The sequence below is a fragment of the Amblyomma americanum genome, chromosome 1 (assembly GCF_052857255.1).
Source record: "Amblyomma americanum isolate KBUSLIRL-KWMA chromosome 1, ASM5285725v1, whole genome shotgun sequence".
NCBI classification, from domain to species: Eukaryota; Metazoa; Arthropoda; class Arachnida; order Ixodida; family Ixodidae; genus Amblyomma; species Amblyomma americanum.
This window is the reverse complement of record NC_135497.1, coordinates 282,402,111-282,429,152: the sequence shown is the minus strand read 5'-3', so window position 1 is coordinate 282,429,152 and position 27,042 is coordinate 282,402,111. Positions and strand designations below refer to the sequence as shown.

Sequence of the window (27,042 nt, the reverse complement as noted above, 5' to 3'; positions counted from 1 at the left end):
AGCTTGGACGTGCCCGAAGGCGAAGCTTAAAACTTGCTCACCGCAAGCTTTGCGCGAACTTTCACTGCTATCAGTGCGTGCATCGAATTCGTTATGGCAAGCCTTCATTACGGCATTATTCATTACGGCCAGTCTGACGTGCTCATGATTCCTGCGAGCTCCCGAGCTCGCGGTCACTGCAGCTGACACTGAGACAGCGGAATTCAATGTACACGGACGTCCCTTCCTGCTTTTTTCTCATCGCCAATTTTTACTGGCTTCCTAGGAAAAAATTGTGGGAGTTGTTGTGGAAGTCCCATAGGATTCAAGCTACTCTTTTATTGTGTTGAAGGCATCTCCACGGTTTCAATGAATACTGGAATGCATATGAGCACTGTGTTCTCTAGCTTACCAAAAGACCATGAGACGTAACGAGTACAATCCTGCGGTAGCGATATAACCTATCCGGCTAGAATGAGCTCTGCAGTCCCCTGTGCGTGCTTAGGGAGCAGTTGAGGTTCTTTCTTCAAGCGCACATCGGTAAACAGTATTCAGGTACAATGCGCATGTAATTGCGGAGCAGTACTCATACTGTGCCGCTTTCGCATGTACAGGAACCATGCACAACGTTGCATGTTGTGCGCGATCTCGTACAACCTTCTCGCTAGATTTTGCAGGTGAGAGCAACGCAAGCTGTTTTATGAGAACAACGAGAGCCAAGATCGCATCCAAGGACGAGTCATCGTCATGACAGTACATTGCTGGGTACCCCGACCATTCAAGCATAGCAAAGTACAGATAGAAAAGTTAGTCGTCGCGGCGGTCCAACGAAACGTACAAAAAAATATACGTTGACGCTTTCTGCGCTTTTCGCTCTGCGCGATACCAACGCTGGACCGTTTGTGCAAAAGCGGCATGTTCTCGTTCGGTCGTTACTTGAGGCCCCATCAGTTCAAACCAATACAGTCGCTCCATGGCAACAGAAAAGTTTTTTTCCCCCTGTCTGCTCTGCGCTATGCGCAGTTCTTCAAGACAGTAGCAGAAGTTCTAAATCGCATCAAAGCACCGAGAAAGCTCTTGGTCAGCTCCTCTGCAGAATGCAAAATTCATGGGCTGTTTCAGAGCCGTTAGGAAGGGTAATGAAGAGCAAGCAGTTAATGTTGCCTTCCCTGCCAGATCACCAACGCACGGCAAGAGTAGCAAAATAAATGGCCAACTCGGTAACCGTGCTCGGGATCTCAAATGCGAAGGGGCAAATTTCAGTGCATGGGCTACCGGCTAAGCAGGCGAGCAACTTTCTCGAGGAGCAAGATAGGAAGCTCGATACCGCTGCAGAAGCCGGCGCTATCGGCGCGGCTCCGCATTGAGGCCACCTAAACGAGAGGCATCTGGTCTGCGATGCCGGTGGAGCCAGTGGCGGTGGCGACCGGGGCTAAGAGCCTCCGGGCCGCCGCGAATGAACGTGCAGCTTGAGAGAGAGAGAGAGAGCAGAGCTGGGCGCGGGACTCACCCTGATGGTTCCCACCGTCACGTTGTCGGTCATTTCCTCGACGACCGAGAAATTGTAGTAGTTGTGCGTGAACACGGGCTGCTGATCGTTGATGTCCACGACGTGCACGGTGAGCGGAGACACGGCCGTCTGCGAAAGTCAGCGGGGAAGAGATGCGCGGAATACAAATCATTACCGCGCGCAGCCACCGCCGCCGCGCAAGAAGCGGCCCGCGGCAGGCTCTCCACGGCCACCGCTCGCAGGGGCGAAAGGAAGGACGGCTGAGCGCAAGGAGCAAGCCCGGGGCCGCCGCCGCCGCCTCGCGTGCGCGGTAACGGATCATAAGGCTGCCGCTTTTTCGTATGGGCACCACGAATGGCCGTTGAGATCGTAATAGCCCGAGAGGCCGTAGCGCGGATAACAGAACGTGCAAGTGGGCAGAGTCTCGCCTGCGTATACGTGTGTGCTTGCAGAGTGCGTACAGAGAGAGAGAGGGGGGGGGGGGGGGGAAGAAACAGTCTGTGTTCGTACGTGTTTGCGCTGGCCGAGAGAATTTTATCGGCTCGCAGAGAAAGGGTATGGCGGCTATTTGTCCCAACTTTCCTCGCCGAGCCACTACAGCACAGCTGCCTACAGAGAAGTGCTGCGTCAAGCTCTGAAGGAAGCCGTGAGAAATGGCCTTCTTCGATGCCTTCTAGCTTTTGTTTCCGGCTGCGTAGGATGCGCGCAGAATTTGGTGTGCGTGAGGTGGAAGGATGCATGTTGGGGGTGGCCAATTGCTCTGTACCATAGCTGTACGCCCCTATATGCAACTGAACAGAGCAGGCTTTGTTTGAGTATTTTAGAGCATAACAATGCGGTTTAAAATGTCGCCCAAAAAGAAATTGGCGCAGTCCTCAAAAGCAATCTGGCGGAAAGCAGTTACCTAGAGCAAATTTCTTTTCTGTTAAATTATGTCTGTATCAAATGCGTAAAATCTCAGTAACCAGTAACACTTAGCCCTCACTGACCCACACGGGAAGCGAAGTTTCGAGTTTTGTAAATTAGGAGAAATTTCTCAAGGAAAGCTACTTTTTTCTCCGCAATAAATAAACCTGTTAGTTATTGAAAAGGAGCGTTTGGAGTCACACCAAATGTATGCATTTTCTCTGGTATGTTCCAACTTATTGAGATCGTGATATCGTTTTGAGGAACGCTTCCGGCAGTTTTACTTGCCCTGATACCGCAAAGGCAGTAGATAAGGCATGCCTTTGGTGCCCTTTACTTACAACGCCATCTCCCTCATCATATTTTGCTCGTAACGTAAAACGAGGGCATTCAAAAGTTCCTCATCGGCATTTCCAGTCCCCGTATTCTAAGTTTATTTTCTTATTTCTAAAAATATACTTAGGGGAGAGAAAATTTCAAGGTTCAAGGGCTGTCTTTGAGGTTCACGCCAGCCACAAGCCCAGAAACAGAATGAACCATTTACGTACGTTGAACCCGTCGGACACTTGAACCAAGAGGTCGTACGACTGTTTCTTCTCGTAGTCCAGGACAGTGCCGGTTGTGATGACGCCGCTGTTAAAATATTTAAAAAGACAGCCAAAACGTGACATAAATTCGCATAGGATACTCAACCTTCATCCACTCACAGTTACTCAAAGTTCAGTGAACATAATGTTCTCAATTTTACTAAAGCTACGGTGAACACTTCAAGCCAGTGCCTCGAAGAACACCTTCGCCAATCACAATGACGGCGCGAGCTCCTGTGAATGCAACAACAAAAGGCAGAGCGCTACAGTCGTCCTAGCGAACGATGAGTGCCCCTCAATAATGGGAGATTTCAGACGAAAGTATGCGTTAATTCGCGGGGGAGTATTAGCGATTTCTTTTCTTTCTTATATACCTCGATAACGTCCACTAAGAGGGCTGCATCAGCGCATATTACCTCGTTGAGAAGTCTGGTACTCACGAATAAGCGTTCATCTGGAACGTCTCGTCGTCGTTTCCAGCAATGATGGAGTACGTGAGCACCGTGTTGGCGTCCAAGTCCTTGGCCTTTAGGAAAACGGGAGACAGGGGAGAATAAGGAGCGTTGTTATTAAAAAAAAATGCCAGTATACAAATGTGGACAGCTGCAGTTAATTTTTGCTCAGCTCGAGTTCTCGTCCATTCGGAAAGCCTTACAACACAGCAGTGCCTTGGCGGCAGTGCTTTTCGAGCGCTCGTGTTGGGTGACTGCATGCATTCTTAAACCACAAAAGATAACATGCAAGCTGCACTTCCGCAAAAATTCATACAAAATACGTAATTAGGCTCTTTGAGCACGTTTTAAGAGAAGACAGCGTGAAACCAGATTTCGTGATGACTGCGCAGGATCACAATCTAATCATGACGGCGAACAAATTGAGTCGAAATGTTTCTAACCCCGATATCGCAACTATAAGCAGCAAGTGACGCTTTCTGCGATCACTGAGAAATAGCTGGCCCTGTAGACAACCTCAGCAGCTTGAAACTGAGATGGAGGCCGCCGTGGGACAGCACCCTTTTACCAAACTTTTATCCGATGTACGAGGAGGAGTCCTCCCGTTGGTTCCCGGTCAGCTAGCCCTTCACTCGGCAGTTAAATCTTTCTAAAGGCGCTGTCGAAGGGCTGCTTTCATCCCAGACTAGGACCAAATGAATGCATCTAACTGAACCTCAGTCCCTGCGCGTCCACCGCGGCTGTGGTTAGGGCAACGCTCATGAATGACAGACTAGTAAACGCCTTGGCATCAAACAAGAGGCGCCCCTCACAGCAGCAAACGAAGGCTGCCGATGGCGAGAAGGGCCGGAGAGCCGTCGTACTTACCGACACCTGAGTGACGAGGGCCCCCGCGGGAAGAGACTCGCCGACGTGCGCCTCGTACGGCGCGCCCACAAACTCGGGAACGTTGTTGTTCACGTCGGTCACGTTCACGTGCACCACGGCCACGGCGGTCCTGTCGAGCAAAGAAGACGCAATTTCTCAGCCCTCTCGCGGCGGGCCCCCGAATCATCGTGTGCCACTTCCGTGGCCCGTTCCCGAAGGGAGGCTTTGGAGAATTCGGGAGATAAAGGATTCAGGGCGTTGTTGTTGCCGGCGTGCGCCGCGTGTCAAAACTCCAACTCTCGATCTTCGGCTTCCGCGGCTCCTTGCGCCCGGACCCTGCCTCCCTTGAATGCGTTTCCGGGCCGGCGTACATCTATCTATATATCTATACATTTATTTACTCTTCGTGTATACGCTTCCGCGTGGAGCCCCTGATTACTTTTTGAGGAAGGGCTTAACCCCCTCGAAATGGATGACGGGGACGGCGAGGCATCGCTACAGTGTCAAAACTCAGAGACGGCTTACATCGCTCGAAAAGGATGGAAACTCGGAAGGCCCGTTACGATTCATGAGCGTCAACCCCGCTCCACGATCCTAACCATACGTCTTTCCGACGAAATCCGGGACAACCCGCCTAAATTAAGACAAACGGCTCACGGAAGAGGCTATCACCACTGGTATCATTAAATCTAGATGAGGCGTTGGCCTCCCCCTTCGATGTAAATACCTGCTCAAAACGACTGGGGTGTGTCTCGGCAAATAATTGAAATCGATGAGTTAATTACCATCAGGTTACCCCTGGGATTCCAGTTAACCGCACACTGAAGATGCATCGCGTGCGCTGCGCTAAAATGCGTACACCACCGTGTTTCGTGAGTTCAGAACGTCGCACTGACGGTGACTGCGCACTTTGGCATTCTTAATTTCATCCTTAGGACACCACACCCTCCAGAGCGCGCACGAACACCTGTGTCCTCATTAACCTTGAAGTTAAGCACAAACGCACATCTTTCAAGACAACTCTCTTATCTATGATAATGAGCTATAATGTAAACCGCGCACAAATCGTCAAATACAACCGCTGTACCAAATATTGCGAGGCATTGGTGCTGGAGAGTAAATCAGGCGCATGCCAAAAAACGTTTCAGGGCAGTTCGCCTGAAGTGCGCTCGCGAAGCGGGCGCGACAGTTTTAACATTCCGCCCGAGTAACTCGTGGCAGTCAGAAGAAGCAGGACATATGTTAAGAAAAGAAAAATTGAAAGTACCCCGTCATTTGTTATCATTTTGTTAAAGAAATATAGAGCAAAACCCTGCCACGATTTCAGCTCGCAGCAGTGGCCGCAAACGCACTCGATGCGGCACGCGATATTCGACTAATTTATCAGCACATGCTTTCATTTCAGACGCTGTGAATTGTCTCGCACAGACCGATAGCCGCGCAAGGAGGCAAAATAACTTTAGATATGGCGCGCATGTAAGAGGCACGAAAAAAAAAAGGTTGCTCCTTCGAATTTCGACGAGGTTTGGGTACCATTTTCACCTGCTAATTCGATTTGGGGACCTCAAATTCATCGCTGTCTGGCGCTGGCTAGCGTTCGCGCAAATTCACCACGTTAAACTTGCGCAATGAAGCAGGCGCTTTAGTCGCGCGCCCCGTCGATGGACGCACCCCGACCGGACGAGCTAGCGCATATGGTTTTTATTAGGGGCCCAACGTGATGGAGAGGCGGTGACCGGCCACGGGGCCCCGACGACATTCGCTGCTACGCGCATGTCCCGAGTCCGTGCGACCCGGGACACACGCGATGAGCGATGATGGCCAATGAAGACGCGTCTCTGCAGCAGCAGTAGGAGCAGCACTACGCCATATACTTGAGGCTGCGCAATCAGCCCCGTTATCGATCAGTGCCCGCAACGCGTACTCAGATTCGAGGTCACCGGCGTACCCGGACAAAACATTTTGTGCTACGCGATGGACGATTCGTCATGCATCAAGAAGGAAACAGTAAGGAGATCAACGCTTGCTCGACACAATCCTGGGACGTTAACGCAAGAGAGAAAACAGTTGCACAAAGCTAGTGAACGACCCTTTCCTGACTATATATAGACATACCCAACACTAGACGTATATGTAGCTGAAACAAACAAAAAAAAACTTCTGTGGCACTTTTTTCGCGCCCCTCCTCACTCACGTGCTCTGAAGGAGCGCAAGTCGATGACTGACCTGAAGAGGACACAGTGGGGAAAGTTCAGTACGACGAGAACGCAAAAAAAAAAAATAGCGGTACACCTGGTCGTCGACACCATACATCTCAATCACGAAATGCCTTCTCTCCGACGCGGGACTCAAGCAAGCCCTAGACGGTCATATCTAGTGCGCTGAGGCTGGCGCCTTGCTGATCTCGGACCGGGATAATATCCCTGTCGTACACGTTCCACGTGTGGACGCATGGGCACTTGGAGAAGTGCCGCTGGGATTACCCCGCAACGGCTTCAGCAGAGCGCCGCAAATGGCGTTAATTTGTGTTGCGACGAAGCAACGTGACACCTCAGCTGCCGCTTCGGGGTAAGGTGTGGGCAGAGTAGGCCTTAGGCACTCCATCTTCATCAACGCCCATGACCGGCTCTTTTCCTCCGCTCAAGAGCTTTCTGGTTAAATGGATTTGGAATACCTCACGCACGTCACTACTCGCGCAAAACGCATTAAAATCAGTAACACAACTTGCGTTGTTCATCAGCTATTCGCAACACCAGTTAACTAAAAATCCCGTTGTCCTACCGCACCCCCTCTACCAGTTCAAGCAGCGCTCATCAACTTTTACTGTTCTCTCTCTCTCCCCCCCCCCCACCCCCCTATCAGTTGCCCTATGAGAATTAGCACCCCTTTCTATCGTCCACGGGCTTTTTTCTTTGGTACTTCGTTTATAATTTGACCGATTTTTATTGCATTTTTAAGTAACCTTTTCTTTAAAGATGAAATGCGCCCCCCCCCCCCCCCCGCAAAGAGATTTTGGTGCACTTTGAAGAACTTTCGGACCGCTTTTATTGAACTCTTTTCATCCTTGCGCCTCATCGCTGGAACGTGCGCTACCAACGCGCCCGCTAGGTCATTATCGGCCTCCTGGCTTGGCGAGTGGTAACGCTAGAATTAACTCGAACAAAGACATTGCACTATTGAGGCATAGGCTCTCGAAACTAGGCCGGAAAATGCGCTGTGGCGTGCGTCACAGCCCCGGCACAGCTTTGGCAAGTCACACGTTAAAAAGAAGAAAAAGAACAATTTTTCAGCTCGAAAGGTAAAAGAAAGACCTGAGACTATAAATGGGGCCGGGCTAGGACCGCTCCATCAAGCAAGGCCGCGCGTCTCGTTCGTTTTTGCAGACCACCGCCGCTCTCTGGTGACCAGCGCTTATGCTTCTCTTTCAGTTCAGCCGCTATCTTTCCGCTCGGTGGCGATGCTGCGTGTGACACTCTCGAGCGCCGAGCTCGAGTGGGCATCTATATACACACCCAGGGGGACCGTGACAGCGTCAACCGGGTCCGATCGGCGAGCTGGCGACGACGCTCCCGGAACGCGCGGAATGCAATAGGAAGGCGCGGCCGCAGGCAGATCGTCCAATCGACTAGGCTTTCTTGCGCGCGCACAGCGGCAGCTGCTGCTGCACACCAGCAGGAGTAGCAGGGGGGAGACAGACGGAGGGTAAATAGTGGGGCGCGTGCGCGCGGCCATCAAACCAATCCGGACGATATTGTTCCGACCGCGTTCCCTGTTTTCGCTGCTGCCGCTGATTCTCTATTTCTCTCTGTTCCCGCGCGCTGGCTGAGCCCTGCTCCATCGTATGATTGCGAGCGGCCACCGCGCCCACACCGAGGGGCCAGCGGCGCTGGTTTGGCGGCGGCTGCACTGCACGACGTACTCGCCCCCGCTTGCCGTGGCCACCGACGGCTGACGGTTGCGGCGGCATTTGTCCGATTGCGCCAGCTCGATTTCGGCCCGACATACCGCCGACTGTGGTGCAGCAGCGCGGAGCGCCTGGCCGGCTCTCTCTCTCTGCCTCCTGCGCAGTGATGGCCCTGAGTGTGGCAGATGCACGGGTTACCCAGTCGTCTGCCGCCGTGGACACTGCGTCGAAGAGCGGCGCAAGCCGGCCCTTGCCCATATCCTTCTCGCGACCCCGCTTCCCCAGGGCTCCCTTTGCGCGCAGTCTCGGCGCCACTCTGTTTGCGCAAGTGGGCTGCGGGGGAAGGTGGATCGTACGGCCTTTCTGGGCATACCAATATCCGGCGCTGCTTGGCCACGGGCGTTGCTGACGCGCGCTGATGCGTCAGCGAGACGGAGGTGAACATACTGGTTACAGCAACGGCAAGGAGCCGGCAGGCACGATGGGAGACAGGCTACGGACAGCAGCTCTGTTTTTCTTACTAAACTGCACTGAGAGCTTCAGAAACGCAGTGCTGTATTTTTTATTCCACTCTTCGCTTCATATGAGTCTTGCGGTTTTGCAGTCTTTCGTTCATTGCGTCGTCACAGCGCCAGACCATGCCGCGGTTTGCAGTTTCCCGTACCAGCTGCTGTTAGACCTTTCAGAGACTCGTATGGTTGCAGTGTCAATCACGAGGAGGTTTGCATAATGCACTACTCAACACTGAACCGTTCTTCGCACCAGAGAATTCATATCTAAGGCTATGTTCGAGACCGCACAAATTCAGCATTCCCAGCAATGAAAATACTGATGCCAGAGGTAAAAGGTTTTAGCCCGCGCTCATGCGACTTGGGTGTATATGCAGAACACGTTTCGACTATACCGAGCTCCGCTAAGAACTACCAGTTCGAAACGCAAAACTACCTTTGCGTACTGATCAGTAATGATATTATCCAACTCTAGAACTTGTACTGCGGGAGTAGCGCAACTGAACCTGGTCAGCGCCTGAGTGTTGCGAATAGCGGCACACCAAGTGTACACATTTAAAGATGAAACTTCTGCGCAAGATTCGATGTCGACAATTTACAATCAGGCAGCGCTTTCAAATAAATTCGTGTACGCAACAAAACACAGAGCGCGTACGAGTGCCGGCCAGTCTTCAACGCCTTGCCGTTTCCGGTTTTGCGCAAATTGTTCAAGTAGTGATTTCCAGCACAAAACACGTTCCTTTCGCTCGATGCTCGAGGCGGCCGTCACTGGCGGCGGCCCGGACTGGTTAAAGCAGCAAGGTTTAAAACCAGTATGTTTTTTTTTCTTGTGCGCTATTAATATAAACTTTTTCTTGTATTCATATTGCCATTCCTTTGTTTAGAAGCTCTTCGCTCACTACGCGGGTTTAATTTGGGCATTTGCATACTTTTTAACGCAGACCTCAATTTCCAAACTAACAAGTACGAGCTGTCACAGATTCGCCGAAGTTCCGAGATTCTGATAACAGATTTCAGAGCCAGGTTTATACTGCATAGTTAAAGATAATCTCGGAAGCCGACTTATTCCCAGAAAATTACCTTTATAAACGCGTGATTCAGTAGGCCGTCATTAAATAATTCCACTCACTCACGGCCTGCACTATCAGCAATGTACTGTTCTCGATCCAACATGATTGAAAAACTTTCTCGAAACTTAGCCATTCATTCGCCCAGCTAGGAAAGTGGTGCCATCTCTAGTGCCCCCGGGAACTGCATTAGAATCAGTAAACACATAAGCGGCAGTGTTCAGTGGTCTGACAGGTATTATGAAGTTGAAACAAAAAGCGAACAGCGCTTATGCGCAAAACACAGAGGTTCAAGCAATTACGCATCAATGTCGCGCTACACACTTCGAAGAATAACGAGTTTTGATTCCGGCCGCGAAGCAAATTTCGACCAATTGAAGGCAACAGCGCATAGGGAGGACGAGCCGCTAATAAAATACACAGCCCGAAGTAAGAAAAATGAACTTCAGGAGACCAATTACACGTCGAAATAAGCAGTCGGCTTCAGGTCGAAGCTGGTAGCTAGTAAGGCGCCTGGTGAAATATAGTTAGAGGCGATGAGTGCGAAAGCAGACTACAGGAACTCTCAAGTACATAGGGGTTACGAAAATTTCCTGGACAGAGTCATTCTTCCGCAATGATATATCTTCAAACCCTGCAATATAGGCTCGTTCCATGAAGCGGGTGCCTATGTGGGCCCTAAACACATTTCAGTGAGTCCTACGTAAGACCCCTAGTTTCGCGCGATTCTGCAATTCCGCGAAAAATTCCTGATTAGGGCAGTTTTCGAGGAATTGAGAGCAGCCACATTCCCTTCTTTGATGCTTGCCACATTGTTGTTAGGGGCATAATAGAAACGACGCAATTATGGAAAAATGAATTTTTTACCTTATCTGCACGGATATAACGCGAGGAACTGAGGACAGTTTTAAAAAAAAAAATATTAGAATGGTTGTAATGCAGTCTCAAACTGCCAACCACATGCGAGGCATCCCTCCCTGAAAAACACAGACGTCTCGCTAAAATACAGAAGGAAAACAACACATTCGTCGACGTTATTTAAGATGCACACGCCGCAATCAAGCGAAGCCAAGCCTCTGATACTTGAATGCGCACAGCCTCCCACGCCAGCAGTGGCAGTCGTCACCGCCGTGGCGCCGGCACTCGGTGTTTCGAGCTGCCCAGTCCTCTGCCTTTTGCTTTTTTTTTTTACTCTTTCAGGGCTTATTTCTCAACGACCCGCACCACTCTCTTTCCATAGCCATGGACACCTTCTGCTTTGCACTTGCATGCTACGCGTTTTACCCCCAAGGTCACTAATACGCTGGCTTCTCCAACCGTCACTTCGGCCTAGCGGCGAAGATCGCTTTAGGTACTATCGGGGACAAAAGTGCTGAAGTCCACGCAGCGGGAGCCGGAGCAAAGGAAAACTGCATCGTAACGCCATCTAAAGCACGAAACATTGAAACGAGCCAAGCGACATGCATACGAATAGTAAAGGGTTCTCATTGGCTGCCTCGATCCCACATGCCGCCTGTAGATGGAGTTACGATGCAATTTATCGTTGCTGTGGCTCCCGCTGCGTGGACTATACCACTTTTGTCCCCGATAGTACATTGAAAAGCTCTTGAAAAAAAAAAAAACAATCGCACCATTCATATCTTGGTTCCCATCGCGGAATTTCGCGGGTTATTTGTTTTCAATTCAGAGCCTGTCGGAGCCAACTTACTTCTTGACTCAGCACGACCACTCCAAAAAAGGTGCACAAACACGACGTGAAAACAATGTTTTTCAAAAACCTTCTTTTTTTTCCCCCAAAATCATTGAAAGAGTGGAACTTGTTGCCAGAAGAATGTGTTTCAGCTTGTGATAATCATTTTTTTTTTATCCTCTACTATATTTTTGAGTGTAATATTGTTTCAATTTTTTAACTTTCTCGTATACCCTTGTAATGCGAACTTGTTGTTTAGTCTTCCCTTGACGTTAACTCTGTTTTATATAATTTGTTGCTTATTACTATGAACAATTGCCACATAGTTATAAAAATGTCTCCCCTGCGATAATGCCCCCGAGGTGACGGGGGTATTGTGTAATTGAATAATAAATATGTCAATTCGCGGAATTTAAAATTTTCAGCCGCAGAAAGTTATAGGCCTTAGTAATATGTTCGTGACGTTTATCCGGGTGTCTAATGTCAGATTACCGTCATTTTGGAAAGCTCCAAGGCCACCGTGTTTCTTGCTTGCGTTTGCACCGAAAGCCTCCTGGCACACTTAAGCACTGTAGAGAGAGGAGAAAGTTTTCTTCTCGTTCTGCAGGCGTTAAGAGCGCTGGGGAGGCTACATGAGCTGCACAGCAGGGCCCACAAGCAAGCTCTGCCGGCTAGGAGCCTTTGAAAAGGACGGTATACCTGATAAGGCGTCGTTCGTGTGTGGCTGCCTTTAGCTAAATAAAATCCCAACACGCTGAACGAAAGCAGTCCGTAAATAACGTTTCTATCTGTAACTGGAATGCAGTGTACTGTCACATAGCTCTGTAAAACGGCTGTCGCTCGTCAGTACTCGGATGCAACTGAACTCTCTCTTCACGGGAGGAAAGATCTCAACTTCGTTTTCGTGACATGACGGGCAAGACGTAGTACAGTCGTGGCTAAGAGCAAGCTCGATCGCAACGGTTGGGTAGAGGGAGCGTGAGCATGTGGTGCAACGTCACTCGTCCCCTTTGCAGGGAACTTGGATTTGCAGCGCTCTGTAGGAACATCCACTTCGCTTTAAACAAAACGAACGATGCAGCGAGCAACGCCGTTGCTTCCGCCTTCACTGACATCGCCTGCATGTGGCGCCCTGACGGCAGGCGGTCATCGAGGCTTTCTGCACCTCATGTGCAGGAAACCTCGATGCCACCCAGAGGGACGATTGTGGTCGGATCCGCGTGAGAGCAGCGAGGCCTCACCTCCTTTCGTGCACGCTCTTGGCGACGTCGGAGGCGATGACGAAGAAGGTGTACCGGTCCGGCTTGACGGCGATCTCTCGGAACTGGTCGAGCACGTACACGGAGCCGTTGAAAGGGTACACGCCGAACGGCACTTTCGAGCTGAGCGTGTCGTTCTGCTTGAAGAACACCACGCGTCCGTTGTCGCCCATGTCCGGATCCACCGCGACCACCTGGAAGAGGCGAAGGAGGGCATTCTGCACTGATCGAAGCTTCACGATAGCGGACTGCCTCCAGCAAGTATGCCCTGCACTGGCGTATGCGTATACGATGCGCCCTGCTACAGAAGGCGATCATGAGAGCACATCAGCCGTTGCGTACGCCAATGCAGCAGGGTATAGATCCCCACAGCTGTTCTTCACATTCCTTTACATAAAATAACTCTGTGTGTGATTGGCGACCCCTGGCTCGTTGGAAACCACTCATTAGCCTGTGCATGGCAGCCTCTCAACTAGGAGCCGCAATCCTGGTTTCACAAACGCTGGAACAGCTTTGTGCGAATCGAGCGTCTGTGCAACCAACTGAGCTGTCTGCGCTGTAAGAAGCATTTATTATTGATGCGATAGCGTTAAGTCTGTCATGTGACGAAAAAATTCCGGCTTCTCCGTAACGAAATTCCCTGATTAGAAAATTCTCTGATGACGTCAACACAGCCACGTGACCCGAACTGACCAATCAGAGAGCACCGCGAAATTTGAAATCCCCCGCAAAATTTTCTGATTGGTCGAAAGTGCTCGCGTGACCGTGTGACCTAATCACAGCCTGCCCACCGGATTCTGAGCAAACAGTCCACCGTTGCTAAATTCAGTGCGTTTGCCACCTGCCCACCATGGCGCTACGCATGAGCCTTATCGGAGCTCGGGAACAGAAGAAACCTGGGTCTCACAAGCCCCTTCGGTGGCTGTGTTCAAAACAGCCACCTGTCGGGGCAGTGGCGCATCTCTCTTAACCGCTGCACCACTGAGCCAGTAGGGGTATGAGGACTGGCCGCGATCTAAGAATGCGATTGAGAGGGTCGTGGCGTCACCAACATCGCATGCCCACCAGTGGACCAATCTCAGAGTGCGGCTAAAGTTTAAAATATGAAGACCTCGAAATTTTCCAAGTTGGCCCGCCACCCAAAATTTCTAAGAACCCCGAAAATTTTGGAAGTAGGCCAACCCCAGTAAATGGATCAAGGTTGTTTAGTGGGTCGAATTAATATAATCACATTGATAACCCAATGAAAGGCACTCGAACATTCTAGAAGTTGATGAGTCATGCTTACTGTATAAGGGCAATGGAATCGGTTTCAACCGGAGTTTTGGCGAGAAAATCGCAAGAACATTGGAACTGACTGTAGCCACCGCAACAGGCAACCTAAATGTTAACGCATTTTATTCTTTAAGGATGTGGTTAAAAAGGCGCCAAAGTTTTTGTACATATTCATCCAGCCGGCTCAGCGGTTCTCATGCGTCAATTCGTCAGCAGTCACTTAAAAAAAATATATGACGCTGCTGGCCAGAGTTGAAGAGAGCAAGGTAAGCGAAAGGTGCTCAAGCCTATATCGGCAAATGTCGAGCCAGACATTCATTTCCCTCTACAGTAGCCCCCTGAGGCTATTGCAATCGCATTGTAATCACACGTTGCAACAGCCTGCTAAGGCACCTCTCGCATTGTAGCCAAACCAGTTTCTCTTGCGACTCGTTCGCGCCACAATGAGTTGTTCGCCCCAAAATGAAGAAGTACTGCAGATAAGAAGGAAACACACTGCCCTGTGGGAAACACCAGGGTGATATGTTCACAAAGTTTGTCTCAATACATAACGTCGTCAGTTCACTGAGCCCGTTTCACCACAGATGCTACTTATCGCTGTCGTGTGACGCGGACGTAATACTCGACAGCGACTTGGCGCTGTTTTCCTCAGGATCAACCGCCGGTGACGCCTCGCGCAGCGACAGCCTCGGGTGTTTTTAGTTTCACGCAGTCGTGCGCTTCCCCCTTTGCACTCTCCATGAAAGGACGTCCCTTTCAGAGCAGCATAAATGAGGTACAACAAATCCGTCCCCGCAGCACGATCGCCCCCTTTGTGTAGCCCCGCCTAAACACCCCCCGATTCCACGAGGGCGAAAAAGGCCCCGGGGAAATGACCGCGCCCTGGCGATCGGGCTGTGATGGATCGGGGCCATTCAATACTCCCGACAAAGTCTCGCGCGAGATGCCCGCGTGCGTACCCCCGTTTTTGATTGCCCGCATCGCGGAATATGAACGCCTCGTCCGCGGCGCGGCCATAATACGGCGCCGGCCGCGCGCTATCTGCTGTTTGCGCAGAGCCAGCGACGACTCGAGCGCAGGCCGCTATCCCGAGATTACGCGTGCTCTTTTCTGCGATGGAAGCAAACGAAGCGGATCGCGCTGAGGCACCCGCGATCGGCCGCTAATACAATACAGCACCTCGAGCTCTGCGCCGCGGTAGCTTACAGAATGGACACACAGCTCAGCCTATTGTGTTATGGGTCGGTCGCACTTCTTTGTGCCCTTCTCTCTCTCTCCCCCTCTCCGCTCCGTCTGCTTCCTTCGCGGTCTATATTTAGCCTGCTCGCTCCTCTGACTGCGCCCCTACCCCTCCCACCTTCGCCCACACACTCCTCGTCTGGTTATGCATGCGTATACAAACGCACGGCCAGAGCCGGTGTACGTGGGCTCGCTTTGTTTTGTCTTAACCCCATACCGTAGTGCATTTCCCCTTGACCTTAGCGCGACACTGCTGCGAGCGGGGCACTTCGCGGCGCACGTAGGAGAAGAGCCAGTTGTTGTCTCTGCTTGCTTGCTATCCGTCTGCTGGTCGGCGCGGCTCCCCGCGTGCTCCTCTGCTGCAGCAGCCCCGCCTGTATTGGGGCGTCTCCGCCACACACACAGCGAGCGCGAGCGCGCGCTCTGTTCGCGGCACGAGGGAACAGCGGCGCAAAGAAAAAAAAAAGGTAACGACCTTTTGTTCGCCACTCAGAAACAATCAACTTTTTCTTTCCTCTCCGATCGATTGTTTGTTCGTTCACTGTCCGGGTGAATGAAACGAGAACGAGGGAAAGAAGAAGAGCGCGAGAAGCGAGAGAAACGAACGCGGCGGCTCCCGGCGAACAATGACGGGGATTCACGCGGCGGCACGACGCCGTTATTTCTGTATGCCCGGCCCCGCTGCCGCCGTTCTTATTGCGTTCTCGCGCCAGAGAGCGCGCGATTCTCTGTCACCTCCGAAACAAAGACGACGACGCCGGCCCGCGTTTTGTCCCTCGCCGTTTCTCGTCGTCGCCGCCGCCACCACCACGTTCGCTGTTCTCCCCTTCCTCGCCCCTGGATTTTTTTTTCTTTTTTTGCTTTGTTTTCTTCTTTTTATCTTTTTGCGGCTTGCTTTTAGCGAATAAATTACAAAGCTGCGGAGTAACCGCCAACGCTCTGAAGGCCCTCTATGCGTGGCTAGCTACGCTTTTCTTGGGCTATTTTTATTTTTTATTTGTTTTCTTCTTTTTTGTTTCTTATTCTGCACCATGGCACAGTTCCTAGGCGGGAAAAAGAAAACGCCGTGGAAACGCGTGTTATCTGCGGCTCTCGGGATACTTTCATTCTTTCGCGAGGAATGACCAGTGATTTAGCGCGCGACATTGTACTGTACATGATGCTATACAATAGCAGGGCATAATAGCTTTATGTAAGCGCGGCTTTACTTCGAGTTCCTCTCCGCCCCCCCCCCCCCCCCCCTTCTTTTTTTTGCGTGATGAGAATATCCGGGCCTTAGGCTTAGGAAAGTTCTGGTGAGAAAGCGCTGTGCTGGTTCAGAGGCGCATTCTGTTGCGGGTGTTTGCACCTGCGGTGTGCGACGCTCAATTTTGTGAACAGTAATATTCTCTCCAAATATCCTACGCGCGTACCAGAGTGGACGTAAGCTCAGCCTAGCCAGCGTCTTCTCAATCAGTGCGGCGAAGCGCCGAGAACCAGGCCCTTAGTGGAAACGTGTCAGCGGACGGATTAGTAAACGTGACCGGTATGCACTTGCATCCAGTCAACAAATGACCTAGAAAACAATTCCGCATGCGCTCAGTAACCGTTGCCACTGATTCTGGTGTTGGCTTCACGCTGAGGACGTACTCCCGCAGCGTTGGAGTCCTTGTAAGCTGAGGGAAGACGGATAAGAGGACTCTGATATGTGGTTACAGCGCGTTAACGTAAGCGCTGCGGCCTTACCGATCCGATGACGGTCCCAGGCGGGTCTGTCTCGGTGACGCTGAACACGTATACGCCCTCGGGCAGGAACTGCGGATTGTTGTCGTTGGCGTCTAGCAGGGACACCTCCACGATGGTGGTGCTCGCCTTGGCATCGGGGTTCACGTTAGGCTTGCGCTCCAGTGCCAGAACCTGCGCATTCGAAGAACAGGCCTCAGGTCAAGGGCAGAGGACAGCCATCATCGCACCGCTGCAGCCACCGCGCATGGCCTGAAGAAGCCTGCAAACACTGAGTGTCCAGGTACGGTTTTCGACTGCGGCGCTGTCGAGACCCTTCTGCCTAGCATTTTCGAGCATCCGGCCGATTAAATGCCGCGGATCTAGGATTTGCACAAACAGCACTGGCTTTCTTTGTCCACTCGTTTATTTCTTTTGCTAATGGACTAGATGGAATTTATTTGCCATTCTTCTTTTTATTGATTTCTTCTTATGAGGTAGGCATTCTGCCTATCCGCCAGCAAAGACAACACACAAAGTTCAGCAGAAACGACACAGCACACGAATAATACGTGTTTAGTACATGTGTTAAATTCGGCTTACGGTAATACCATAGGGTATTTGAGTACAGCACTTTACCGAAAATGAAAAGGAAGCGTTTAGAAAGTTGCTTGTCGACTTCAGCCAGCTGACTTTAGATCGACTTTCAGCGAAGTCACTGCGGAAGCTTATTCCGGTCGCCCTCTTCCAGAGAGAAATGCCGCTTCGTTCAAAACACTCATCAGCGCCGCGAACGATTACGGCAGAAGAGAACCTCCTATTACATCTTCCACGATGCGATGCTGGAATTGATGGGGATCCTTATTCTGGTACCCCAGCATCACCGAGCCTGCAGCGCGACCGACCTGCTGCTGCGGAGCGGTGAACGCAGGGGTGCGTTGGGCGGGTGAGGGAGAAAGATTGCGCTTTAAGTGCCAATTTCCTAGACTGGAAAGGTCTGGGAACGAGTTTCGCTGTCGGCGCTCGCAGCGTTGAACTGCGCCTTAGCCGTAATGAGCGGAAGCGTTTACTTGAGCCGAAGGGCTGTCGCGTGAACTAGCTCGCGTCGCCGCCTGCTCTCTCCCACGACGCCCCAAGCCCATCTGGGCTGCGTTTTCACGGTGAAGGCTCGATTATGTCACGCGCCGCAATAGCTATTCACTGTCGCCCGCGACTGGCGCTGTGGCGGGTGCTATACAAAGGAAGTCACTTGAGCCACTCGTTGCTCTCATCTGCTCGTCATCGCCCCTGTAGCCGTATACACTTTCGGCTTCTTTCGCGTCCTCCCTTTTCCGTCTCCCCCTCCCCCATCCACTTTTCTAGCCTCCGTCTCCCCCTCCCCCATCCACTTTTCTAGCCTCCTCGCTACCCCATCTTTGTCAAACAATGGACGGTTGCTCTTTTGAAGGTTGTTAAAGCGTGGATGAATCGGGGCTCTTCCGCCGTACACATTCCCCGTCCACTAAGCGAGTCGCACACCTGGGGAAGAGTGGCACGACATCGTTTGGCCGCTGCCCTGCCTGCGGTCAGACCGGAAGCTGTCTTCATCGCACGCGGAGCATACCCCCGCCGTGACGCGAGAACGCTGTCTGGCCTACATCTGCCGCTCCTCGTCATCTGACTGAGGCCGCGACGTCCAGGAGATGAGACGCCGCAGGGAAGCCGGTGGCTGTTATACCCACAGGGTGTACGCATGCAACGCTGTCTCTAAGTGGGCCCTTTTCGACAAGGAAGTGCCGCGCGTGTCTAGGCAGGGCATTCTGTAACAATATCTGGCGTCGGCGTGTTCGCAGCTCACTACATTTATTTGGAAAAGCGCGATTTAGCGAACCGCTAGACTCGCTTGCACTATGCTGCCACATTCAGCAAAGTCCGTTATTGGTGTATGCATCTGAAGCGACCTGTGCAGAGCTGGAAGCGACAGTTCACTCAGAGTCGCTGGATAGCACTGGCTACGTCGGAAAGCGCCATGTTTGGACTGAATGTTTCGTTTCAACCGGTAAATGAAAACGAACTCAACGTAGCTTATGTTCCCCCTGATTACCACGAGAAGCCGGCTGAATCGGATGCGCAGAATCCTGCTATTGCATGCTGTATCACAGGCCGTAAAGAGTGATCGAGAAGACGCTGATAGCATGACTATGACCCCGACCTCGAAAATGGATAAAATTTAAACAATTATCGCTTTCTTATAATCACTGTTTCCAAAGGGTTAGGCATGTCGCGACTGAATTCCACTGCAACAAAGTTCTGAGCTTCCTCGGGCTTTAATAAATGATTTTAAAGCAATGCTATTCCTCCGAGCTTTACTCTATACCTTCTTTTGCCATTCATTCGCCTTACCACAGTGAGCTATGCATATATTGTTTGATTCGTGAATTTTAGAAAGTGTACTGAGTACGTGTTTTTAAAGTGAATGCACGTTTTGCTGCTGCTGTTGTCACTTGTTCGATACACGGAGGGACAGCAGGATCTCAAAACCGGTTGTCTGACGTGACGGTTAGGCAAACGCTAGCCTTCGGATTCCGCGCACTTTCCTGACTTCAAGAGCCAGTGCAATTCGTCGGCTGAGACGCACGACCATTCTGCGAAGGGCCTTTATCCGTAGTGTCTCGGTAAATATCGTTATACTGTGATGGCTGTAGCTGGCCTCGGGTAATCTGGGGCCAAACTGACGAAGGCATTTGAGGGTGGGGACGGTTTTAGCAATTCAGCTCCTAATCACCGTGACGTCAGCTCGATCATCCGTTCCATAATGTCGCCTAGTTATGGCATAAACGCACCTGATTCAGTCGTTTTTCCTCAGTTCGCCACGAAATCCAGACGATCATGCAACTTTCATGATCATGCGGATGCTTATGCTACGAAGCAATTGCATTGTGACACTGTTTGAACGATGAAATAATACTGACATGGCCCTTCGCCCCCAAGTGAACAGCCGCTCGACGGGAAAGCCCCTTTTCGCCTTTGAGTAAACCTGCAGCCGAGCTCAACGCGATTCCTCAGCGGCACTCTATACCACGTAATCAATGTACTACGGCCCACTGTAGTAGGGCGTAGCTGCTTGTATTCGTCATGTGTCAGCTGGTCGGCGAGACAAATAAAAGCTGCGCCTGCTGTAATACGCTGTGATATCGCTCAGCCCAAGCTCGGAAAAGTTGCCTTTCATCCTCGCTGCCTCGACGTGCTATATATACATAAAAAGGAGGGGGGGGGGGGGGAAGGAAGCGCTCGCGATACGAGCGAAATGCTCGTCCTATGGGCCACGCACTGCGCTCTGGGCGCGGAAGCGTTCGGTTGCTGAGCCGCTCCGTGCAGGCGCGTGCATGATTTAGGGAACGGACGCGCGAGCGAGGCCGGCCCGCGATTAACGTCACTTACTGGGGCTCCCCGTTCGCCTAACGCGGGACCAAGCAGGGGCTCGCATCTTTCATACTGCAGGAGCAACAGGCGCAGCGGGGCCTAATGAAAAATTGAATGGTCGTTCGAGACGGCGCGGTCATAAAGTATATAGGCTAGAGTCCAATCAGAGGACGCATGGCAAACTCCCCCCTCTAATACCCTTCAGCTGCCCGATGGCGCGGCGCGCCGCAGAAGCTGGGTCGCCGATGTATGGGCACGCTCGACTGCACATTAGCGAATCATAGCTGCAGGACTGCATCGGGGACCATTCGTCATCGAAACCCAAACAGTTGCGCGCTTGAAAAAACCCAGGGATACGCTATGCACTCTTTTCGCGTTTTTATTTTCTTCGTCTGAACCGAATAACAATGCTGCATTGTTCAAGTACCCTGGCAGTGCTCTCCGCACGAAAATTTTCAAGAGAGCTCCATTTTTTTTTTCTCAATGCGTCTGCGTTCCACGTGCACGTTTTGTTTTCTTATCCTAATGCACCTGAAGGATCGCTAGGCTTTTTGGCACCGCCACTCTTGGCACTGTTTTTTCGTACCCTATAGGTTGCTACCTAATACTTTGGGACGGCTCATGCGCAGTTAAACAGAATGTTATAGCCGCTAGCAGGAGGCTGAACATGAAAAAATACGAGCACTTTCATTTTGTTTTCAAATTCAGAAAACGTGGTTGCGGGCACGGCCAGCCTCTCTAAGTCTCGCCAGTGCTGGATAGATGCGCGCTGCGCGAACAACTCTGGCTGTTGTGGGCACTTAATGAGTCAGGCCCTGCTGGTGAGCAAAAAGATTGCGATTCTTGCGAGAACGCGTGCCTCAGAGGCTGATGTATATAAAGAGGGCTGTAATGTGTTCATTAAGCTGAAGGAATACTTTACGTCTCACAGAAAAAAAAGTAACCCTGGAAAACGTTGTCCATTATTATGTTAGTTTCCCCACATACTCTACATTTTTAGCCACTGGAAACGCATGTTAGACGCAAAGCGACTATAAAGTATCTTGAAGGCGCTTGTCTGTGCAGCGCCGTTTTGAGCTATAAGGATGAATAAAGAATAATTATTTTTACAGCCATTTGATAGCACCTATAAATGACTATGGCGGAGGGTTGCGCATTAGAATGTGTTTCTTTTTACTTGTGTGCCAAAAGAGTGCACGTTTTTGGGATCGGTTTTGTTTTGTGCCCGAAATCGCCAGTAGACTTAGCCACAATGCCGTTCCTAGCAGTAAAACGTTTACGCAATACTTGAAAGGCCGCGAGAAACGACGGAAAAAACGCTTCTCTAATGTGAGGCCATATTCAGAGTGTTTCACCTAAGCCTGTTAGCAATTTAAAAAAAAGGCTTTTTCAGTTAGAAGAGCGTTCCCTTCAGCATAGCATTGTCATCAGCAGTTTCCATCAGAATATATCTAAGACGTGTTAACGAGCAGGCTGCTGAACTAACATTAAATCGCTCATTTTTTAACCATTGAAGTTAAGCTCCCGATTTATTGAGAGGTTTGTAACCCAGTACTGTAAGTAATATCACATCAGTCACTAGATTTTCGAAAATGCCGTTCTCGTTGCGGCTGCAATGCAAGGAAGTTTGGGGCCGGTACACGGCCGATGCCGAAACCGCGCGGCCGAAGAGAGCAGTGGCCGCGTCTGCGAACGCGCGTTACAAATCGGCGCTGGTGTCACGTGCTCTTCACGCAACGCCCGGGTGGGAGCGGCGAAAGATCACGTGACATGTGAGCCGCTGTGTGACGCGCGGTTGTAGACGTGGCTACCGCTCTCTTCGGCCGCGCGGTTTCGGCACCGGCCGTGTACCGGCCCCAAACTTCCTTGCGTTGCAGGCGCAACGAGAACGGCATTTTCGAAAATCTAGTGACTGATGTGATATTACTTGTGGTGGACTACAATGCCTCGCAAAAATCTGGAGCCTAACGGCAATAGTTAAACGTTAACTTTTTTAATATTAGTTAACCAGCCTGAGTTAACACGTCTTTGCTGCATTCTGATGCACAACACCACTGACAATGTTGTGCCGAAGAAAGCGCTCTTCTTAGGCAAAAAGCCTATTTTTAAAAGTTGCTAACAGTCTTAGTTGAAACACCCTGCAGTGTAAAGCATATTCGTTGTGCAAAAACGGAAGGTAGAAATATTCATTCAAATAGAATCTTGAGGAGACTCTCGCATTTTAGACGCCTGATCCTAAACCTTGGTGCTGGTAAACCAAATAAACTACTCAGAAATATCAAGAGCAATTTGGAAAGATTGAAAGCAAAAATAATAATTAAAAATTCAGCGCAGCACGTTTTTACGTTTATACGCCGAACAGCATCTACAAAAGCAGCACTTGTGAACGTTCATCAAATATAATACGTTAGGGCAACGTAGCATTTTTCTTTTTTCCTTTCGGGCATGAAATTTTCTTTAAAAAAGGATAATCGAGTGTCCATGTGATTTCCTCAAAATGTAAAAAAAAAATATTGATTGGAAACGACTTCTGCGTAGATGGAAAATATAATTGGTTTTTTGGGGGAAAGGAAATGGCGCAGTATCTGTCTCATATATCGTTGGACACCTGAACCGCGCCGTAAGGGAAGGGTAAAGGAGGGAGTGAAAGAAGAAAGGAAGAGAGAGGGGCCGTAGTGGAGGGCTGCGGAATAATTTCGACCACCTGGGGATCTTTAACAAGTGCACTGACATCGCACAGCACACGGGCGCCTTAGCGTTTTTCCTCCATAAAAACGCAGCCGCCGCGGTAGGGTTCGAACCCGGGAACTAGATAGAAAATCTATTGTTTAAATAATTTCTACACAAGTCATGCTATGCATATGTCCCATCCCAATCAACGCTGTGGAAGAACAACTGCCTCCGGCCCGTGTGACTCCTGCCCTTCCGTGGAGAAAATAACGGATGTGGAGGGGCGCTTCGCCGCTTCCTTTGGAGACCGCGGCAGACTGGAGGGGAAGCCGTTTCCTCGCGCTCTCGAACCTTCTACCGAAGCGAAATGCAGAAACGAAAGGTCACATTGTCGGCAAATCTTTCCTCGCGTGCTGCCTTTCAGGAGGGACAGACCATGAGGTTTCACCCATAGAGCTCCCCTCGAGTCCTTACATCCGTAGCTGCTGCACGTCACCTGTCGTGTCCATGTGCGCTTCGCTGTATTTGTATGGAGCTTTGAAAACTTTTCATCCCTGTGAAGGAGCTGCAGCAACTTCTGTATTTACGAAAGCGCATTCTCGCGTAAGCTCCTCCAAGTAGGAGCTGCCGGAAAAAATATCCCCAGGGCACATCGGCGCACGTTGGATATAGAAGCCGGTGGGTATTAACTAGTAAAACCAGTCGTCAGTTGTTATTCAAGAGGAGCAAATAATTCGGTTAGGAAGGTTAAGCTGTCTTCTCCAGGTCGTCTATAAAGAGACGTGGTGCAACTGTGGAAAGAGACGGGAGGACTATTGAAAACTACCAAACCCTTAGTGCAAGCACTGGAAGCGACTCAGAAGTACAGGAAACAATCGCCACGTTGTTCAGTGGATCAGTTACTGAGAACGTAAGCGCAAATTTGCGGTCTGTCTTCGACAAGTAGCGGGAATTTTTTTTTTTCTGTTCAAAGAAACTTTCAGGGCCTCGCAAGCGAGCACTATAGGGTCCCGGAGCGTGCAGAGGCCTTCGCATATGCCGACAGATAAGTATGCACGGCGCTCAGCCACGTGTTCGTTTTTAGCGCAAGATCTATATATATTTCTGAATGAGAAGCAGCACCATTCTACGAACTTCGAAAGCTGCAAATGAATTCCTTTGCGTCGCTGTTTTCGTGAACTTTGGAAGATTGGAATAGATGAGCTATTTTCATCTTGACCTTTTGATTGCTGCTATCACTGCATTTCCTCTTTGTTTAATTAAAATCTCCCAGACACAACTTCGGCTGCGTGTGTAGTGAGCGCTTCGGACATTTTGTACGTTTTCTTTGTGTTTTCAAGCTTATTCATACGTTAATTCCTTCTAAGCGTGGACATACGCACCACTATTTTAGACTACGTGCTTACTCCCTCATAATATTTGAACGTCACTGACTCACGGCCGAAACAAGACGATCTGCTGAGGAAGACATGCGTGTTACTGCTGCTTCCTTTAATATGTCAGAAGGGAGCGCTCTATTTGTTTTCTGAACTCTGATATAGCCGGGGCAAGTTTCTATGTCAAAATAATTACATTTTCGATGTTATTTATAATGCCACCATCTCGATTTCAGGCGCCAAAAATGCCGTTTTAAGGGCCTAGCTACTTTTGGCGCCTGCAATGCGCCCTTTTATTCTGTTCTCTATAATTACGACCAAAAACATAAAATCTTCATTCGATAAGGCACGTACAATGAACGACTGCTTTTCTGAATAAATGCCCTGGACTTTGATGCTAACGCCCAATACCGTTATGCGCGGCTTTCCTTGTGTTGTTATAGCAAGAGAACAGGCCGAATGCGCTTCCCTTCTCTACAAACTGCAATTCGCTTAGTAACGTCTGGCGCATCACATTTGACTTTTGCCCGCGGGGCGCTGGCGTAGCCATCGGGAGAGCTTCTCTCCATCGAATCCGACGAGTTCATAAGTTGAATATGGCAATTTGGCGGCAAAGCTCCGTTGCCAGAACCCCGGTTTTTTTTTTTTTTTCACGAGCAGTCCCACGTAAGTACGCGCTAACAAGCTCTCCGGCAGACTCGTAACTGGGAGCACTTCGATGCGCTCACTTTCCACTTGGACGCGCGTGTTTTCCTTTCGGGGAGCAACGCGGGAAAATGACGCATCCGACGCGAGTGACAGAGCTTTCCCTGGCGAAACGCGACGACGAGTCATTATATCGTCTCCCGCCGCCACGGGATTATTTGGGTGCGTCAGCGCTGCTTAAAGGTCGAGGAGACGCATCTATACAGCACAGCTTTCGTGGCGGGTAATGTCGGGTGCTCGGCGTGTCTGCTTATCTGCCAGGCTGCCATTACTCGGCCAACTGCTTCCCCACCCGAAGTCGCTCTCCACGCACGGAGAGAAATGTGCAGTGCTGCCCGCTGTTTGCCGATGTGCATGATGAGCTCGCCGCGGCGCCCAGTTGAGGGCAGAAAGTGGCGCTCTGTTTGTTCACGCGCCACGGCGCCATCTCATTTCGAGAAGCCACCCGCGGCTGACATCCGTTATAGGGCGTGATATGCGCGTATGTGTATACATATATGTGGTCGCCACACAATTGCGAACGAGCGAGAGCGCACGCACGCGTATGCGCGGACGCGCATCTGTCAGGGAAGCTGCGCGGCCGCTTTGTCTTGGACGCAACGAGTTGGTTGCTTGCCGCGGAGATGAAAGATGAAAGTGCGTACTCTCCTTACGACGCACGCGGCAGCTGCTCGAAGAGGGTCTTTGTTCTTCTCTTCCAGTGAAGGTTCTCTTTTTCCCCCTTTCCTTTTCTTATTTATTTTTATTGCTTGAGCGTATGCAGTTCTCATGAGCGCACGCGTTCCCCGACCACAAATGACCGACCACTGGCCATGCATGGCAAACTTCTCCGAGGAACCGAAACTGTGGCACCGTCATACTTGACGCCTATTTGTTCCATGAGCCCGCCCCATATTGCGAGCGCGCGCTTTTGCTATTCGTTTGCGGCGGGCACTGCCTCTGCCCGCACGCTCTTCAAGTTGACCGCTTTGGAGCAGTCCGCGGAAAGCGCCAGCGCGTGGGCGCATCGGGCTCGCGCGCGGGACGCCTGACCTCGGCATTTTGCGCTCGAGGAAAATATGAACTGAGAGAGATGACGAAGAATGTGTATCCTGGCGAAAACAAAGAGAGACGCGTAGGAGGCAGAGAGCTCTTGCCCGAGTGGAACGGGTGACCATTTTTCAAGTCTTGGGCCAAATGCAAAGTAGCGCTGAGGAAGACGGACGAAAAATGCCAGCGGCATTTCTTACACCCTTCATTTCTCGCCAGTGTGCCGTTGCAGTATACTTTGGTTGCTATCTTCTTTTTTTTTTTTTGGCCTCTTCTCTCCATCTGTCTCTGTGTCTTTCTCTCTGTGTCCCAACGAGGGAACGCGAGCTCATCGCCGAAAGGCCAATTTCCCCAGCGCGTGAAAATTTCTCGGTGGGGACCACTCAATAGAGCCTCCCCTGAAGAGTACCGCACGCGCTTCGCCTACACATTCCGCGAAGGCTCTTTTGTCGCGCCCTCCCTTTCTTTCGCTCTCTTCGAACTGAGCAAAACGTAAGAGGGGGAAGTGGGCAGAAAAACAGTTTTTTTTTCTTCATTTTCCCGTTGTTTGCTGCACACAACAGTTCCACCCCACGAGTTTCTTCACGCAGCAACAAGGTTCGTAGCAGTGGTGCTAATCGAACTTTATATTTTTCTCTTCACCGGGAATAGAAAGATGGCCGAACAGAGACGAACAAAGACACGTGCGGTCTTATTGGCATTTTTTTTTTCGTTGGAAATCACTGCAGTCTTTCTCTCTTTTTTGCGTTGTTTTACTCCTTCTTTTCTTGCTTTGTAAGCGAAAAAAAATGTAAGCCAGAGCTCTGGCTGTCGCGCGGCAAGACGACAAGAAAAAAAAATGTAAAAGCCGTGGGCGGCATGTCAAGTATTAAGGGCATGCAACACACCGCTATCATGAGAAGGCAGACCGAATTG

At 50.7% G+C, this 27,042-nt stretch overlaps 1 protein-coding gene across 1 annotated transcript in view; it reads right to left on the bottom strand.

Annotated features, from left to right (window-relative positions):
• LOC144118419 (protocadherin Fat 4-like) overlaps nt 1-27,042 on the bottom strand; it is a 270,906-nt gene that overhangs the window by 47,677 nt on the left and 196,187 nt on the right. The window contains exons 14-19 of the mRNA XM_077651364.1: nt 16,970-17,140; nt 12,713-12,924; nt 4,302-4,431; nt 3,423-3,508; nt 2,944-3,028; nt 1,442-1,618 (exon numbers count right to left, since the gene is read on the bottom strand). Coding sequence (XP_077507490.1) covers nt 1,442-1,618; nt 2,944-3,028; nt 3,423-3,508; nt 4,302-4,431; nt 12,713-12,924; nt 16,970-17,140 — 861 coding nt within the window. The remainder of the gene's footprint in view (nt 1-1,441; nt 1,619-2,943; nt 3,029-3,422; nt 3,509-4,301; nt 4,432-12,712; nt 12,925-16,969; nt 17,141-27,042) is intronic.